This window comes from Dendrobates tinctorius, unplaced genomic scaffold (assembly GCF_039654945.1).
Source record: "Dendrobates tinctorius isolate UK_male_01 unplaced genomic scaffold, ASM3965494v1 ptg000035l, whole genome shotgun sequence".
In the NCBI taxonomy this organism is placed as follows: Eukaryota; Metazoa; Chordata; class Amphibia; order Anura; family Dendrobatidae; genus Dendrobates; species Dendrobates tinctorius.
In genome coordinates, this window is record NW_027361703.1 from 58,563,358 (window position 1) to 58,581,291 (window position 17,934).

The following is a 17,934-nucleotide window of genomic DNA, read 5'->3' on the forward strand; positions in this document are numbered from 1 at the left end:
CTGGCAGGTATGTTTTACTATGAAATGGAGCAGCCGGGGACTGTGTCTGATTAGTCCAAGGCAGGTCCCCGGCAGCTTCTCCTGGTCCCACTCTCTTTGGCTGATAGGTCTCTCCTTACGCCTCACTCCCCTTTTACCGATAGGTCTCTCCTTGCACCTCACTCCCTTTTTACTCATGGTCTCTCCTTACATCTCACTTCCTTTTTACTGATAGATCTCCTTACTCCTCACTCCCTTTTTACTGATGGGTCTCCTTTCTCCTCACTCCCTATCAGTAAAAAGGGGGTGAGGAGTAAGGAGACACATCAGTAAAAAGGGACTGAGGAGTAAGGAGACCCTTCAGTAAAAAGGGACTGATGAGTAAGACTTTTTACTGATGGGTCTCCTTACTTCTCACTCCCTTTTTACTGATAGGTCTCCTTACTCCTCGCTCCCTTTTTACTGATGGGTCTCCTTACTCCTCGCTCCCTTTTTACTGATAGGTCTCCTTACTCCTCGCTCCCTTTTTACTGATGGGTCTCCTTACTCCTCGCTCCCTTTTAACTGATGGGTCTCCTTACTCCTCGCTCCCTTTTTACTGATGGGTCTCCTTACTCCTCACTCCCTTTTTACTGATAGGTCTCCTTACTCATTGCTCCCTTTTTACTGATAGGTTTCCTTACTCCTCGCTCCCTTTTTACTGATGGGTCTCTTTACTCCTCGCTCCCTTTTTACTGATGGGTCTCCTTACTCCTCACTCCCTTTTTACTGATAGGTCTCCTTACTCATCGCTCCCTTTTTACTGATAGGTTTCCTTACTCCTCGCTCCCTTTTTACTGATGGGTCTCCTTACTCCTCACTCCCTTTTTACTGATGGGTCTCCTTACTCCTCACTCCCTTTTTACTGATAGGTCTCCTTACTCATTGCTCCCTTTTTACTGATAGGTTTCCTTACTCCTCGCTCCCTTTTTACTGATGGGTCTCCTTACTCCTCGCTCCCTTTTTACTGATGGGTCTCCTTACTCCTCACTCCCTTTTTACTGATAGGTCTCCTTACTCATCGCTCCCTTTTTACTGATAGGTTTCCTTACTCCTCTCTCCCTTTTTACTGATGGGTCTCCTTACTCCTCACTCCCTTTTTTACAGATAGGTGTCTCCTTCTGCCTCACTCCCCTTTTACTGATAGTTTCTCCTTACGTCTCACACTCTAGATCTCTCTTTACACCTCACTTCATTTTTACTGATAGGTCTCTCCCAATGTGTGTACATAGAGATCTGTCAGTCAAAGGGAGTAGGAACCTGCTTCAGACTAGTCAGCTGAAACACATGGGCCCTGATTCATTATTTGTTGTTTTTTTTAAAGTCGCTTTTCTGTTTTTGTCTTGCGGAATTCGCTGAAGTTTATTGCTCCAATTTCAACAAAATGGCGCATGAGGTTCATGAATTTGGTGCAGAGTCAAATATAGGGTTCTTTTCTTCTTCTAAAACATTTGTTGTGAGCAAAAAGTCTCAAAAGATGTGACTTGTGAGAACCAGGCATAAAACTATACCAGGTGGGTCACCAAATGTTGTGACTTTTTAAAAGGTCACAATTGAAAAATCGGGCAAAGAAATCTGGAATCATAAACTCTGCCAACAAAGCGGAAAACAAAAAATAACAGGCAATATAGATGTAAAAAAAAGTGTAAACAAAAAAAAAAGGCTCATAAAAACACAAAACTAAACAAACAACTAGGAAGAGACATGTTATTCAAAAGGGACGGGAAGGAGCCAACCAAGAACCTACCGGCTTTGCTAAAGCCTACCAAAGCTTTCAGCGTAAAAAATACCATGCAATGTCTGTATCATGATGCCTGTGGGTCGCTCAGAATGAATATGATGACAGGTTCTCTTTCTTTGAGAGAGCCAGCAAGGGGCAGAACATGTGGGGAGGCACGCTGAAATGCTCTGCAGCGGTAAGGATGTGTGCGCTACAGGCCTGTGCTTGTGTGAACTGTCCGTTGATGCTGACAAGCTTCCCGTTAATGAACATACTGTGAAGAAGACATGGAAGACAGTGTGCGGTATAGCCAACCAGTTGTATAGGATCTCTGTAGCGATGGAAGACTGTTGACCTCTCGAAGGCTGATTATGATACACTAGTTGTCTTGCCACAAACCTGATACCTAATACTGATGACATACGCCCAGTAGCTAGATGAAAAATAATGACTGAATTTTTACAAGAATGTGCTGTTGGGGTGTGTGATAATAATGAGTTTTGTAAAGTTTGGAAGCCTTTAATTTACATCAATTAAGTTTTTGTGAAAGATGAAAACTTTTGCTGAACTTTAGCAGTCACATTCAGAAATTGTTGAAAATAATTACCAAACCTTATATTGATTTAACCCCTTAGTTCATATAGCTCTGGGGTCTGCGAGCGTGGAAAGGGCTCGGGAGCTGAGCTCTTTCTACACAGAGCAGATGCCAGTACATAGCCTGCATCAATCTTGAGCAGGAGCAGTTGTAGCCGAGCTCAGATTGCTGCTGTTAACCAGATATATGCTGCTGTCAATCTATGACACTGGTATTTAAATAGAGTGCTCACCAGTGCATGTACATTGGCTCTCATCGGACCCACATAATGTGATCACTGGATACCAATGGCTTCCATGGCAGATAAGGGCCCACTGAAGCTGCAATCTTGGTATTCCTATAAAGCCCAACCCCAGACTGAGCTTCTTTTAAGACTGTGATTTACACTATATACTGAAATACATTATAAAGTAAGATGGATGGTGTGATTCAAAATTACATAGTGTCAGGAACCCCGCACTGCACTTGCTCACTTAGCCAGTGCGTGTGTCCTGAGTACAAAAACAGTGCTCAAAGATACCTGTGGAGCAGGGCAGCAGCGGTGACGATGCGTGCTTCAGAGTATCAGGACCTGAAGCACGTGACTGCTGGGGGCGTGGCCTAAGCGCCACAGAGCTAGGAGCTGCAGGGAAACTCCTAGAAAGGTAACGACAGGACAATGTTACCAAGGGGCATAGACAGAGACAGAAATCAGATGAAGCCGGGGTCAAAGCACAAGATAGCAATACAGTACCAAAGGGTTAGACAGAATGGATAGTCAGGACGTAGCATTAGATCAGAAAACCAGAACGGGCAGTAGACGGTACAATAGGGACAAACTGTAACGGATTAACGATAGCCAAGCCAGGAGGTCAGAACCAGAAAAGACAATAGTACCAAAACGAGAGACTGAGTACAGAGTGAGGGAACAGACCGGGTCATACACGGGAAGCAAACAAGCAGCGCAGAATACACGCACACCAGGGGTCAGACACACCAGAACAACAGTATAACTGACAGAGAACCCTGGTAAAGAATGAGTATAAATACCCCTCCCAGATCCAGAAAGAGGCCACGAACACTTAACCCTGTGAGTGCAGGGCAAGAACCCTGTTCAAACCATGACAGTACCCCCCTCTTAACGGGGGGCCACTGGACCCCCAGGCTTGTCTGGGTATCTGGTGTGGAAAGCCCGCACCAGACGATCGGCATGCACTGAACTGGCCAGAACCCATGACCGATCCTCCAGAGAGTACCCCTTCCAGTGTATCAGATACTGGAGTCTCCGGCGCACCCACCGGGAGTCAACAATGCGCCCTACTTCATACTCCAGCTGCCCCTCTACCAGCATTAGCAGAGCATTTGATGAGGGATCCTCTCTCACCGTCTCCACAGGCTTTAACAGGGACCTATGGAAGACATCAGGAAATTTAAAGGAGGTGGGCAGCTGCAGTCGGTAGGCTACTGGGTTAACAACCTCCACAACTTTGTATGGGCCAATAAACTTGGGGCCCAGCTTTATAGATGGTATCTTAAGCTTGATATTGCGGGTGGATAGCCAAACCTTCTCCCCTACTGCAAATGCTGGACCTGGCCCCCTCCTCTTGTCACAATCAACCCCAGAAAGGATACTTCTTGCATGAAAAATGAGCATTTTTCCAACTTGGCATACAAATGATTCTCCCTCAGTCTCATGAGAATCATCCACAAATGGTGCAAGTGAGATTGACTGTCCACCGAGTACACCAGAATGTCATCCAAATAGATAACCACAAAACGACCAATTAAATCAGAGAAAATTGCGTTAATAAAATTCTGAAAAACAGCAGGAGCGTTTGTGAGACCAAAGGGCATAACCAAGTTTTCAAACAGCCCTTCAGTCGTCAGGAATGCTGTTTTCCATTCGTCCCCTTCCCGGACTCTAATAAGGTTATATGCCCCACGTAAATCCAGTTTAGAGAACCACTTGGCCCCGGTGAGTTGGTTACATAGATCAGGAATTAGGGGGAGAGGGTATGTATTTTTCACAGTAATTTTGTTTAATTCCCAAAAGTCGAGGCACAGCCGCAAACCACCATCTTTTTTCTTAACAAAAAAGAAGTCCGCCGCCACAGGTGAAACAGAAGGCCTAATATGCCATTTGCGGAGACTCTTGGTAATGTACTCCTTCATGGCTAGACGTTCGGGCCCGGACAAACTGAACAGGCGAGCCTTGGGTAACTTGGCTCCAGGGACTAGATTAATGGCACAATCAAAGGGTCTATGTGGTGGTAGCGCCTTAGCCTCACTTTCAGGAAATACGTCTTCAAAATCTTTCAGGTACTCCGGAATACCTTACAGATCGACAGACGACACTGACACAGATTTTACTGGGGTGACAAGAGTTGTCAAGTTACAACATAGACCGTTAGCCATACAACCCCACTGAATGATCTCCCCGGTGACCCAGTCAATAGTAGGATTGTGACGTTGAAGCCAAGGCATACCCAGTACCAGTCCAGCCGGCAGATTATTTAGAACAAAGCACCTTAATTTTTCCACGTAAGTGAAACCCACTTTCAGATAAAAGGTATCAGTCATTAAACAAATTCCCTCCTGGATGCTAGGAGAAGAATCAATTGCCACGATTTTAACAGGATCTTTTAACCTGACTGTCCCTATCTTATGAAAAGTCACAACTTTGGCATCGATCAGATTAATAGAAGAACCGCAGTCAACAAAGGCGGTAGTCACAACCGGACCGCCTGTAAGTTCTAGTTCCACCAGAAGCAGAATTTTAGTAAGTGAGGAAAAGGGTACCTGGGAGTCAGGGCAACCTCCTCGATTGTTACCCAGACTCAGTCGTTTTCCTGACGGCTTCACTGAAGAAGGGCAAGAAGGACAGTTTCTTCTCCAGTGTCCAGCGGATCCACAGTAAAAGCACAATTGGTTGTTTCTACGGTGTCTCCTCTTTTTCCTTCAATGACGTGACACCAACCTCCATGGGCTCAGGACTAGATGCAGAGTCTCTCAGATTGGAGAATAAAGGGGTCTCCTGCAGCATGAACCCTCCTGCCCGCAGCCTACGGTCCATGCGGACAGCCTGGATCATAGCGTCCTCCAAAGAATCCGGTGGAGGATGAAGGGCTAGGGCATCTTTCAAACGTTCGGACAGGCCTCCACAGAGCAAACCCCGGAGGGCAGCATCATCCCAGGAGACCTCCGCTGCCCAGCGTCTGAACTCAGAGCAGAACCATTCAGCAGAGTGCCTCCCCTGTGTCACACTCATCACCATATCCTCTGCCAGACACACTCTATCAGGCTCATCATAAATGTGCCCCAGAGCCTCAAAGAACAAATTCACAGACATACGTTCCAGAGCAGAGGAAGAGAGAGAGAAAGCCCATGCCTGTGGAGCCCCCCGAAGTAGGGAAATGACGACCCCCACCCTCTGGAACTCATCCCCGGAGGAGTGGGGCCTCAGAGAAAAAAAAAGCTTGCATCCTTCTCTGAACTATCAACTCCCTTTTATCCCCTGAGAAAAGGTCTGGTAATTTGACCGGAGATTCGGGGGATGCCAATGACACATCTCTATCCCCAGCACTAGGAGCCCCTACAGCGACAGCCCCCTGCATAGTATCCACCAACTGTTGCTGGGTATGGGCCATCTTGCGCTGTTCCACATTAAGCTTGTGGAACATTTGGGTCAGGTGCTTGACCTTATCAGCCAAAACTTGTATGGGATCCATGAGGATAACACATTTTTTTTTTTCCTTCAGAGGAAAAAAAAACCTGAAATGGTCAGCTATAATGTCAGGAACCCCGCACTGCACTTGCTCACTGAGCCAGTGCGTGTGTCCTGAGTGCAAAAACAGTGCTCAAAGATACCTGTGGAGCGGGCAGCAGCGGTGACTATGCATGCTCCAGGACCTGAAGCACTTAACTGCTGGGGGCGTGGCCTAAGCTCCACAGAGCTAGGAGCTGCAGGGAAACTCCTAGAAAGGTAACTACAGGACAATGTTACCAAGGGGCATAGACAGAGACAGAAACCAGATGAAGCCGGGGTCAAAGCACAAGATAGCAATACAGTACCAAAGGGTTAGACAGAATGGATAGTCAGGACGTAGCAATAGATCAGAAAACCAGAACGGGCAATAGACGGTTGTTATGATTGAGTCACCGTAGGAGGCAAAAACAGAAATGCTAGCTAAGTCCAGAAAACCAGAGAAGTTGGCAACTATCAGATTGCAGACCCCTGAACCTATCAACACAACTAGCAGTAGCCGTGAGGGGTTCCTACGATGACCTAGACCCCTCGATCACAGCCGGAGAGATACATAGGCCTAAAGAAGGAAAGGGGAAATCTAACTGCCCCAGAGCAGACCCCAAAGCAATAGGCAGCCCCCCACATATAATGACGGGGAAGCAAGATGAAAACACTTACACAGACAGAAAGACAGGCTGAGCAAAGACGGGGCCCAAAAACTACCTAGATAGGAACGGATAGGAAGGCTGCTGTCTGCAATCTGCCAAAACCCTATCAGAGACAAAGCCAACCAGCTGATATAAAAATGGCCCTGAAGCAACTAAGCTTCAAAAACTAAATCAGCACTCAGGTACTTTCAGAAGACAGAGCTCACGGAACACTGCACACTCCAGCAGGGAGTGGCAGAACCCAAAAAGCAAGAAAAGCAAAAACAAATCTTAAATGCAAAAAGGCAAAACAGAAAACTTAGCTTTAGGAGAGCAGGAATCAGACTGGTGTCCAAGAGTCCACAGAGAAATCACCCGCAGGGCAGAAAGGGCGTAGGCTGCCTTAAATCCAGTCAGTGACTCCACTCAGCCAATCGTCTTCATTAGTCAAAGGTGCCTGATAATCAGGCTCACTACCTTCCTTCACTAGAATAGGGAGTTCACCAGGCCTCAGTGACGGAGGGGAAAATGAACTCACAACAGACGGTACAATAGGGACAAACTGTAACATAGTAACGATAGCCAAGCCAGGAGGTCAGAACCAGAAAAGACAATAGTACCTAAAACGTGAGACGGAGTTCAGAGTGAGGGAACAGACCGGGTCATACACGGGAAGCAAACAAGCAACGCAGAATACACGCACACCAGGGGTCAGACACACCAGAACAACAGTATAGCTGACAGAGAACCCTGGTAAAGAGTGAGTATAAATACCCCTCCCAGATCCAGAAAGAGGCCACGAACACTTAACCCTGTGAGTGCAGGGCAAGAACCCTGTTCAAACCATGACACACAGCCTGCTTTTGGCTGTGTGGACAGAAAAATAAAAAAAAGTTTTGGCCCTTGGAAGAAGTCGAGGAAAAAGCGAAAGGGCAAAAATGAAAAATCGCTCGTCTTTTAGAGGTTAATCTCAGTAAAGTGGGTCCCTTTAATAGTCTTTTAATTCTTACAACTTTCAGTAAAGATGTTTTCCTTTTTGAAATTGTTATCATCAATATTTTAGTAGAGGTATAAATTACTCACCCTCCCCTTGTCCAGCACTGCCTCCCTGCTGCTGCTGTGGCGATTGTTTACAGGCTGCAGTGGTGATGTAGTGACTACACTGCTACAGCCAATCACTGGGTTCAGGAGATCTGTAGACGGCATTAACCACTGAGCCCAGTGATTGGCTCAAACTGGAAAACCCCTTTAAGTGAAGGAGGATAGACATAAAGTTTCTTTTATGTTGTGGAGAACATAAGGAATGATAAGACATAAAAGCATGATGTATGGCGAGACGCTGCTAATGGAAGGGATGTTGAGTAGTAGAGACTGGATGATTTAGTGTAGGGCCTGGAAATGGAGGAGGAACATTCTGCAGCATGATTTATAGTGCTCAGCTTTAGCTAATACTACGTGGCCAAGGAGAGTAAATATTGGGATTTGTTGTATCTTGAACCTTCCCTGTATTTGTGGCCATTGCACTGGCAACCTTACATAGTGTCTAGTCTTTGGCATAGCGTCTGAAGCCCGAGGTTCTGCTGTGGGGTCTTCTTATTTATAGCTTCTTATCATTTCTGACAGCTACTCACCAGGGAGTAGTAACAGCGGCACCAGACTCTTTGTTTTGCTTCTTCAGAGCATTGCGTACATGTGGACGACTCTGTTCTAAAAATTGGCGGAATTTTATTTTGTTATGATGAGAAATCCTGCACAAATAAATACGTTTAAATTACATATTTAAGTGTATACAATCATATGACGCCCACGGTTCTTTAATGCAAGGAGATCCTTAAAGGTTGAAGATCGTGTAAACCTGATGGAAATATGTGCATCAAACATTTTGATTATTAAATCTGCATGATAATGTGGACACTTTCATTGTAAAAAAGGATTTAATGCACAGTTTATTTCTTAATAACGTAAGTGATGTAATAGCCACTTAGATGGTTTGTTCGGTATTAGTAAATCATTGCTGATTTCTATAAATGGCGCCATTCCTATCCACAGGTCATGTATTGTATTGCAACCTAGCCACTTTCACTTCAGTAGAGCTGAGCTACTATACAAGATACAACCATGGACATGTGTGATGGCTTTTTTTTAGTCCCTGAAAGAATTTTGGATAATTTCTTTAGGCTATGTGCCTATGCTTGCGCTTTTGCAAGCGATTTAAAGCATCGCTTGGAAAAGTGATTGACAGGTTGGTCACACTTCTCAAGCATAGTGCTTGAGAAGTGTGACCAACTTTTTACTATTGATGTTGCCTATGCAGCATCAATGGTAAAAGATAGAATGTTAAAAATAATAAACAAAAAATAAAAAAAATAGGGATATACTTACCTTCCGTTGGCCCCCGGAGTCGTCCCGCCTCTCAGCGACACTGCCGACAATTTCCGTTCCCTGGGATGCCTTGCGACAATGACGTCTGATGACGTAGTGGTCACGCGAGACCGCTACATCATCAGAGGTAATTCGCACAATGCATCCCTGGGAACGGAAGATGCTAGCAGCGTGGCTGAGAGGGAGGAGGACTCTGGGGGATGACAGAGGGTGAGTATATCCCTATTTTTTATTTTAATTCTATTTTTACAGGAATATGGTACCCAGGGCATGGAGGACTGTCTCCTCTCCTCCACACCGTGGGTACCATCCACACATGATCCGCTCACTTTACGCATGGTGGGCATAGCCACATGCGTAAAGGGAACGTTTCAATGCAATCCTATGGCGGCGGAATCGCTGCGATTCCGCAGAAAGAATGGACATGCTGCGGATTTTACCGCTATGCGATTCCGCAGCGGAAAAATCCGCAGCATGGGCACAGCAACTGCGGAATCCCATAGGATTGCATGGGGATGCGTTTTCTTAGCGTTTCCGCTGTGGCGGAAACGCTTAAAAAACACAACTTGGGCACACAGCCTTAATTTTCCTAGTTTTAGAGAAATGAACATTATGTTTGCTTACATATAGAAGAATATGTCATTGCCATGTTCTGCACATGCCTCCATGTTATATCCTAATTTTGTGCTCTTTTCCTCCTGTAGATGGGGTTCACAGTGTCACAGCTCACTGCACCTTACGGGCTACCATCATCACCGATGACATGTTGACCAACAGCATCACGGTCCGGCTAGAAAACATGTCTCAGGAGAAGTTTCTGTCCCCACTCCTGTCTCTGTTCGTGGAAGGAGTGGCCACTGTCTTGTCTACAACCAAGGACGGCATCTTTGTCTTCAATATTCAGAACGATACTGACGTGAGCTCCAATATTCTCAATGTGACATTTTCGGCCTTGCTTCCTGGTGGGGTGCGAAACAAATTCTTCCATTCTGAAGATCTCCAAGAGCAAATTTACCTAAACCGAACGCTGCTCACAATGATTTCCACCCAGCGGGTCCTGCCTTTTGATGATAACATTTGCTTGAGAGAACCTTGTGAAAACTACATGAAGTGCGTTTCCGTATTAAAATTTGACAGTTCGGCTCCTTTCATAAGCTCCAATACAGTACTTTTCCGCCCCATTCATCCCATCAATGGATTGCGGTGCCGCTGCCCTCCTGGATTTACTGGGGATTACTGTGAAACCGAAATTGATCTCTGTTACTCCAATCCTTGTGGAAAGAATGGACTGTGTCGGAGCAGGGAAGGCGGCTACTCTTGTGAATGTAATGAAGAATTTACAGGTACGTTAGTTATACAAAGCATTCCTGCGTGTGAAGACAATTAGCGACCTATTCAATCATTGAGGCTAGTTATATGTGTTGGTCTTTTGTTGAAGTCACAGATTGACGCTTTTGGTATTTTAAAAAGCATTAAATCTTAGGGTATTACTAAATCTACAGGGTGGGCCATTTATATGGATACACCTAAGCTAAATGGGATTGGTTGGTGATATCAACTTCCTGTTTGTGGCACATTAGTATATGGGAAGGGGGGAAACTTTTCAAGATGGGTGGTGACCATGGCGGCCATTTTGAAGTCGGCCATTTTGGATCCAACTTTATTACTGGCCCACCCAGGTGTATCCAGATAAATGGCCCACCCTGTAGAAATTAAAGATGTATAAAAACTATAGAAACCACTTGTTTTTCAGCCTTAGCAGAACGACACTAAAGCCCTAAACCCAAAACGGCCGATTAATCAATACTGGCGTGTCGTAGGTCTTGATCAACTGTGTGCTGTAATAAGATGTGCCTAGTTCATTAGGAGGCATGTGCCTTTTAAAGGGAATCTGTCAGTAGGATCATCCCTCCTAAGCCGTCTATATGGACATGTAGGCCATAGGAAGCGGAATGAAATGATACTTTGATGTCTGCGATCCGATGTCTTATTGCAGAGAATCCACATTTTTCTTATATGAAATTTTTTTTCTTTGCAGAGTGACTGCAGACTTATCGATTTGGAGTAGACAACCCCTTTAAATAGCAAACACATGCTGATAGATCAATGGGATGAAACTGAATGGGAGGAGACACAGATTAGATATTAGAAAAAACTTTTTGACAGTTAGAGTGATCAATGAGTGGAACAGGATGCCACGAGAGGTGATGAGTTCTCCTTCAATAGAAGTCTTCAAACAGAGGCTGGACAGACATCTCTGTCTGGGATGATTTAGCGAATCCTGCTTTGAGCAGGGGGTTGGACCAGATGGCCCAGGAGGTCCCTTCCAACTTGACCATTCTATGATTCTACGATTCTATGATCCCAAGTAACTATCGTATGTCACTGTCACAAATGTTACTGCAGTCATGAAAAAATTCTTTGGCACACTAGAAGATAGTATTGCTAAACATAATAGTTTGTTTCTCAATCACATCAATTTCCAACGTTTCGCCCCTTCAAGGCCTTTTTCAAGTATTATCTGCATGTGGATTTTATGAAGGAATACTGGTGTTGTGGAAGTAGCTGACTCATTAGCGCCACGAGTTCCGCAGCGCAAGTATTCCTTCATACAATCCGCATGCAGATAAAGGGTGGAAATGTTGGAAATTTTAGCAATTGAGAAATAAATCATCACTACCGTCTAGTGTGCCAAATATTTTTTTTATGACTGATGTATTTTTTCTTCTGGGCACCTACCCCATTTTACGCAGCTATCTTATCTAAGAGAAATGTTACTGCAGTCAGGGACTAGAGTACTTTGTCCGGAATAATTTAGACCTTGTTAGAAAAGTAAATTATCATGAATTAGTTACGCAGCATTGGTTAAGTTGATGGATGTGGCCAGTAATGGTGAAAATATGGCAAAAGTTGCAACATTTGTGAACAAATCCAAGTTGCACAAATATTTTACCACGTTTTAAGGAATTTTACAACAAAATTCTGGCAAAAAACCCTTAGGCTGTGTGCACACGTAGCGATTTTTAAGCGTTTTTGCTGCGATTTTCGGCGCGAAAATGCTTAAAAATCGTGTACAGAACGCCCCCCATGCATTCCTATGGCATTCCGCACATGCTGTGCTAATGCTGCGCTTTTTTCCGCGGCGGAAAAAATCGCAGCATGCTCATTATTTGTGTGGAATCGCAAAGAATTGCCGCGATTCCGCACCCATAGGAATGCATGAGAATTGCTTACTTCCCGCATGTGGCTATGCCCACCATGCGGGAAGTTAAGCGTCTCATGTGCGGTTGGTACCCACGGTGTGGAGGTTGGTACCCACGGTGTGGAGGAGAGGAGACTGTCCTCCAGGCCCTGGGTACCATACCTCTGTAAAAAAAGAATAAAAAATAAAAAATCGGTGTATATTTACCTTCCGGCGTCACGCGCAGCATTCCCGGCCTAAGCGTTCCCAGTAATGCCTTGCGGCAAGGTCCTGTGATGACGTAGTCTCGCGTGACTTTAGCGGTCCCGCGAGATCGCTATAGCAACGCGAGACTACCTCATCACAGGTCTCGCAAGGCATTACTGGGAACGCTGAGGCCCGGGAATGCAGCGCGGGACGCCGGAAGGTAAATATACACCGATTTTTTTATTTTTTTTAGCATTTTAACATCTTATCTTTTACTATTGAGGCCGCATAGGCGGCCTCAATAGTAAAAACCTGGTCACACTTGTCAAACACTATGTTTGACGAGTGTGACCAACCTGTCAATCACTTTCCAAGCGATGCTTCAAATCGCTTGGAAAGTGCTTGAATATCGCACGCGAAAATCGCGGCAAAATCGCGATCATAATCGCGGTGAAATCACGCGGAAAAAAACGCGCGATTTCTGGGAAGGAGTCCGGTTTTTAGTAAGCGTTTTAAAACGCTACGTGTGCACATAGCCTTAATATATTGGGTCCACAGTTTGTAATGTCCTGGCTGCCTGCATATTTTGTCGTATTGTTTTAGGTTTGTTCTGTCTATTTTTGGCCCTTTTAGGAAATTCTGTGTAAATGGAGGAGAGGAGTGTCAGGATCGTTATCTCAGGACCACAAAGAAGAGCAGTTACTAATGTCTCTGTCACTCCGGGAGACCTGTTCTGTGTTTCGCAGATATCTAATTCATTTGAATGTACCCTGTGTATTTCTATATTACCCCTGATCAAACTTTGTCCTAAGATCCCGAAATCTAAAGCGGCTTGCAAAAGTATTCACCCATTTGTCTTTATACCTATTTTGTTATATTTAAAATTGTGTTTAACTATTTTTGTAATCTGATTTGTGTGTGATACATCAGTAGTAATAGTCTAAGTTGGTGAAGTTAAGTGAGAAAAATATAGGCATAAACTAAATTTCTTGGTCAGATACCTAAAAATTGCATGTGTATTCACCCCTTTTGCCGTGAAGCCCCATAACACTTCTAGTGCAATCAATTACCCTCTTAAGTCACATGCTTAGTGACAGGAAGCCCATCTGTGTTCAATACTCACATTTTCTGAAAGGCCACAGAGGCTGCAACATCATTAAGCAAGAGGCACCACTAACCAAACACCGCCATGAAGACCAAGGAGATCTCCAAACAAGTCAGGGGCAAAGTTGTTGAGAAATACACACACGGTTGGGGTATAAAAAAAAATCCCATTTTGTGATGATCCCACTGAGCACTATCAAATCCTTTATCAACAAATGAACAGAAGAACATGGTACCACAACAAACCTGCCAAGAGAGGGCCGCCCACCAAAACTCTCAGCCCGAGTAAGGAGGGCATTTATCAGAGAGGAAGCACAGAGGCCAAAGGTAACCCTGGAGGAGCAGCAGAGTTTCCAAGCAGAGACTGGAGTATCTGTCCATACAACCACAAAAAGCCGTACACTCCGTAAAGGTAGCCTTTATGGAAAAATGGGCAGCAAAAAGCCCAGACCTTAATCCAATTGAAAATCTGTGGTCAGACTTGAAGATTGCTGATCACCTGAGGAAACCATCTAACTTGAAGGAGCTGGAGCAATTTTGCCTTGAGGAATGGGCAAAAATCCCAGTTGCAAGATGTGGAAAGCTGATCAACACTTATCCAAAGTGACATGCAGCTGTATTTACCACAAAAGGAGGCTCTATAAAGTACTGACTTTAGGGCGGGGGAGGGAAGGTGAATAGTTATGCAGTTACTTTGTCCTATTCATTATTTGCTTCACAACAAAAAGAAAAACAAATGTTCACAGTTGTGTTCATGTTCTTGACATGAATTGATGCAAACTTTAATAAAAAAAAAAAAAAAAAAGGGAAATTCCAGGCTGTGAGGTAGCATTTTGCACTGGACAGAGGGCTCACACTCCATCCCACTCCTTACAGAAAGCACAGACCGTCAGAAGTGGTTGAGTCCCTGTATACGGTCCTCAGATCGTCCGTCTGTATGCTGTGAAGCCGTGGATGGGAATGGAAACAGGATTACTATTGTCTTGAGTATAAGAAGAGCTTGCCTCATTAATATTAATGAGAAAACATGACAAAACTTGTCGCTTGTCCCCGCACCTTCCTCTGTTAGGAATCGTCCTGTCTTGTGAATCTACGATGTCGCCCACAATATGAGGCTGATTAAGCCCCCTTGTTGGGGTAAGCCCCCTTGTTGGGGTAAGCCCCTGCGGTGACTCTCAGCTTCTTTGTTGCAAATAATCTTGGCTGTGAATTTCAGGCCCCTTAAAGTTCATTTTTACCAGTTGTGTTTTCTGTGAGCCGCGGTCGCTCGCTGCATGTTAATGTGAAGCATTGTTCGGCCTGTGAATGAACTTGCAGTTGAATAATCCTGTTGGTGTGGTAATGCCGGCTGGAATGTAGAGCCAGCCAGGGACTACTTTCTCTTCATATTACCCTTTCAACGGGCGGCAACTTGGAGATATGCTTCTGCAAAATGTGACAGTCTGTCATCTTCACGATAAGAGTTACTAAAGACTGATGATGGAGCGTGCAACACAGATAGCGCTCGCTCCGCCAATCACAGTTGGTAACCCAACTTTACAAATCCCTGAACAACTTCCTTTGGAGGATAATCATGGTCAAATGTCATTGTTCTTCCTCCCATTTCTTTGAAGATCCTTCCTTGGCCTACAGCAATTATCAGTAATTTATACATGATGAAAGTTGCCTTATCTAGTGAGGCTTCTGTTACTAGCACTGAGGGAAACTGATCCACAAAGTGCATTTTCTAGTAACATGACAGCAGGGTAATTAAGAGTTTGTTCTATTTTCTCTAAATTATGTTTTGGAATGTCATAATCAGGATTACCGAAGCTTCCAATTTCATGACATAGATTTCTATTTTGCTATAGTTTTCAGTGCCAAAAAGCTGTAGTATTAGAGCAGCGTAGCGGACCCTTCAGTTTCCCATATATACCTTAAATAGTGGTCGGCTGGCAGATTTCCCCTAATGTGTATGGGGGCCCTTTAAAAGAGGATCTTTCACTGGAATTTTCAAAACTCCTCAAATTGCTTTTGTTCCTCTAATTCTAGAAAAGATTTGCTTTTTTTCTGTTACCCTCCGTTCCAAAGTTATGCCCACCAATAATACAGATGCAGATTTTCTCCTCCACCAACTGTGGACGTCTACCATAGTACATCTCTGTGGGCATTTTCTTTTTCTCCTCTGACACCGTCCAATAAAAACAATGCTGCACCCACAGAGAAGTTCTGTGGTATACACCCAGTTGGTTGAAAGGAAAATTTGCTTCTTTATTACAATAGGCATAACTTTGGAAAGGATGGGCACAGAAAAAAAGAAAGAAAAACTGTTCCAAAATCAGCGGAGCAGTGGCAGTCTGAGGAGGTACTCAGTGTAATAAAAACAATCCTCTTTAAAGGAAACCTTTTGATTGACAAGTTTTTGGTTTTCTGAATTGGTTATTTTTTCTGTTTTTTTGGTGACTTATGATAAATTTTTGTTCACACGTAGTGGATTTGCAGGGGATTCAAATGCAGGTGGAAAAAAGTGTCCAAGGATTTTCATGAAATAGACAAGTAGGCGTCACTACTCCCCGATTTGCCCCAGCTGTGCCCATTTTGGGGTGAAAATGTCGTAAGTCGCAAACTTTCTGCCTGTTGCGCAAAAATTTTGCCACTTTTAAAACCATTTTACTCCAGAAATCTGACGTAATCAGTTTGATAAATCGGAGTCATAGGTTTTTTTCACTCAAACCGTTGTTGACCATATCATGCGACATCAAGTTGGAGAATGTAACAACAATTAAGTCTTATTTTTTGTCCTCTTTAGTGCAATTTTACAAAATTATGCACATTTGCTACTTTTCGGCTTTGTCAAATTTTAGGATTTGTGGTAGCCACGCTATCTGATTTTGTCCCGGCTGATTTCTCTGAGCAGGGTGAACCATCTAAGGGGCGTCCTGACTCTTGGAGGAGAATTGTCTCACAATCGCTTTCTCCCCTCTCCCTATTGAAAACATACTGTATGTATAGAGAAAGATGGGAAGGATGGCTATCTAAAGTGTATGGCCGGCTCTATTTAGCTTGGAACATTAGTACTGGTACCTGAGTTTTTTGGTTATTTTCCGCTGATTTCTCTGACTGTGGAGGCCACTGGCTTTTGGATTCGTCTGATCGGCTCCACAATATTTGGTCCATCCCTGTTCTTAGTGCGTGGCATCACTGTGATTAGGGCTCCAGTTTGCTTTCCTATACAGCAGTTAAGCTATTCAGGAGCAATTTGTGTTTTAATGTACAGTAATTAAACCGTGTCCGCTTTTTGCAGTCATTACCTGAGGATATTTACTTGTGGTGGTTCTGCCACCTGTTGTGATCACAGCTTCCGATAAGTCTGACAATGTTCGGTTGTCACAGACATTGTTACATCGTGACAGTGTTCCTAAGCTATATCCTTATTATGTCCTCTGCGCCACCAATATCGCGAGACAATAGTGGCAGTGACTGACAATTCATCATCATAAGGTAGAAATAATGGCGGATGTCTGAGCACCCGGCCTGGGACTGATAAGTGTTACTGTAGTGAAAGGCTTTGTTTTAGAGTTTTCCATTTGCAAAGAAGACATCTCACCCTATTATTTTTCTTTCTTTTCTCATTTGGCCCAAGGGCTTCTTCTAGTAAAGGGATTAGTCATTGTTGGTCAAACATTAGTCATTTTCGAGCTGAGCTGCTCTCATCAGCCATGTCTTCTAAAGACCTGTATATCTGCACGAAGAATAACATTGCATTGCTTTTTATGGCAATCCTCAAAATGGTATTTCAGGTTTCTTTGTAAATGTTTGGGATTGCTGTTTGGATCCTACTAATTAAAAAGGCATGCACATCGGGGAATTTCAGGGCAGGAGTAAGCGTACTGAATGGTAAGGACTAAACTCATGATAGTTCTAGGCCTTAGTGTGCCGACATCGTGGCTCTTCTTAGATCTGCTTTTTCAATGATTATAGTGGGTGAAATAAGTTTCAAAATAAATTTATTTCTAAAGGTGCTATTGACATGAAATTCTCACCAGATGTTGGTAACAACCCATCCAGTCCATTCAAGCAAAGAAATCAAACCATAGAAAGAGACATGCAAAAAGCCATGGAAAGTCATGAGTTAGTATTTAGAAAACAATCCTGCCGTTTAGTAAAAAAATATCAGCTGGTTCAAATGATGGCGTATAAAAATGTGTCTCATTACCAAGGTTCCACACAAGATCTCATGATGGTTAGAACCAGTGAGCTGTCTCAAGACCTTCACAACCCTATTGTTGCAAAATATACTGATGGCATTGGTTACAGAAGAGTTTCTACACTACTAAAGGTTCCAGTGAGCACTATTAGGGCCATAATCTGGAAGTG

The 17,934-nt window shown here is 44.0% G+C and overlaps 1 protein-coding gene across 4 annotated transcripts in view; it reads left to right on the forward strand.

Annotated features, from left to right (window-relative positions):
* The window catches only part of CELSR1 (cadherin EGF LAG seven-pass G-type receptor 1), a 220,635-nt gene that overhangs the window by 94,367 nt on the left and 108,334 nt on the right, over window positions 1-17,934 (forward strand). For all 4 annotated transcript variants that reach the window (XM_073573501.1, XM_073573504.1, XM_073573502.1 and 1 more), the window contains exon 2: window positions 9,791-10,429. In XM_073573501.1, the coding sequence (XP_073429602.1) occupies window positions 9,791-10,429 (639 nt within the window). The remainder of the gene's footprint in view (window positions 1-9,790; window positions 10,430-17,934) is intronic.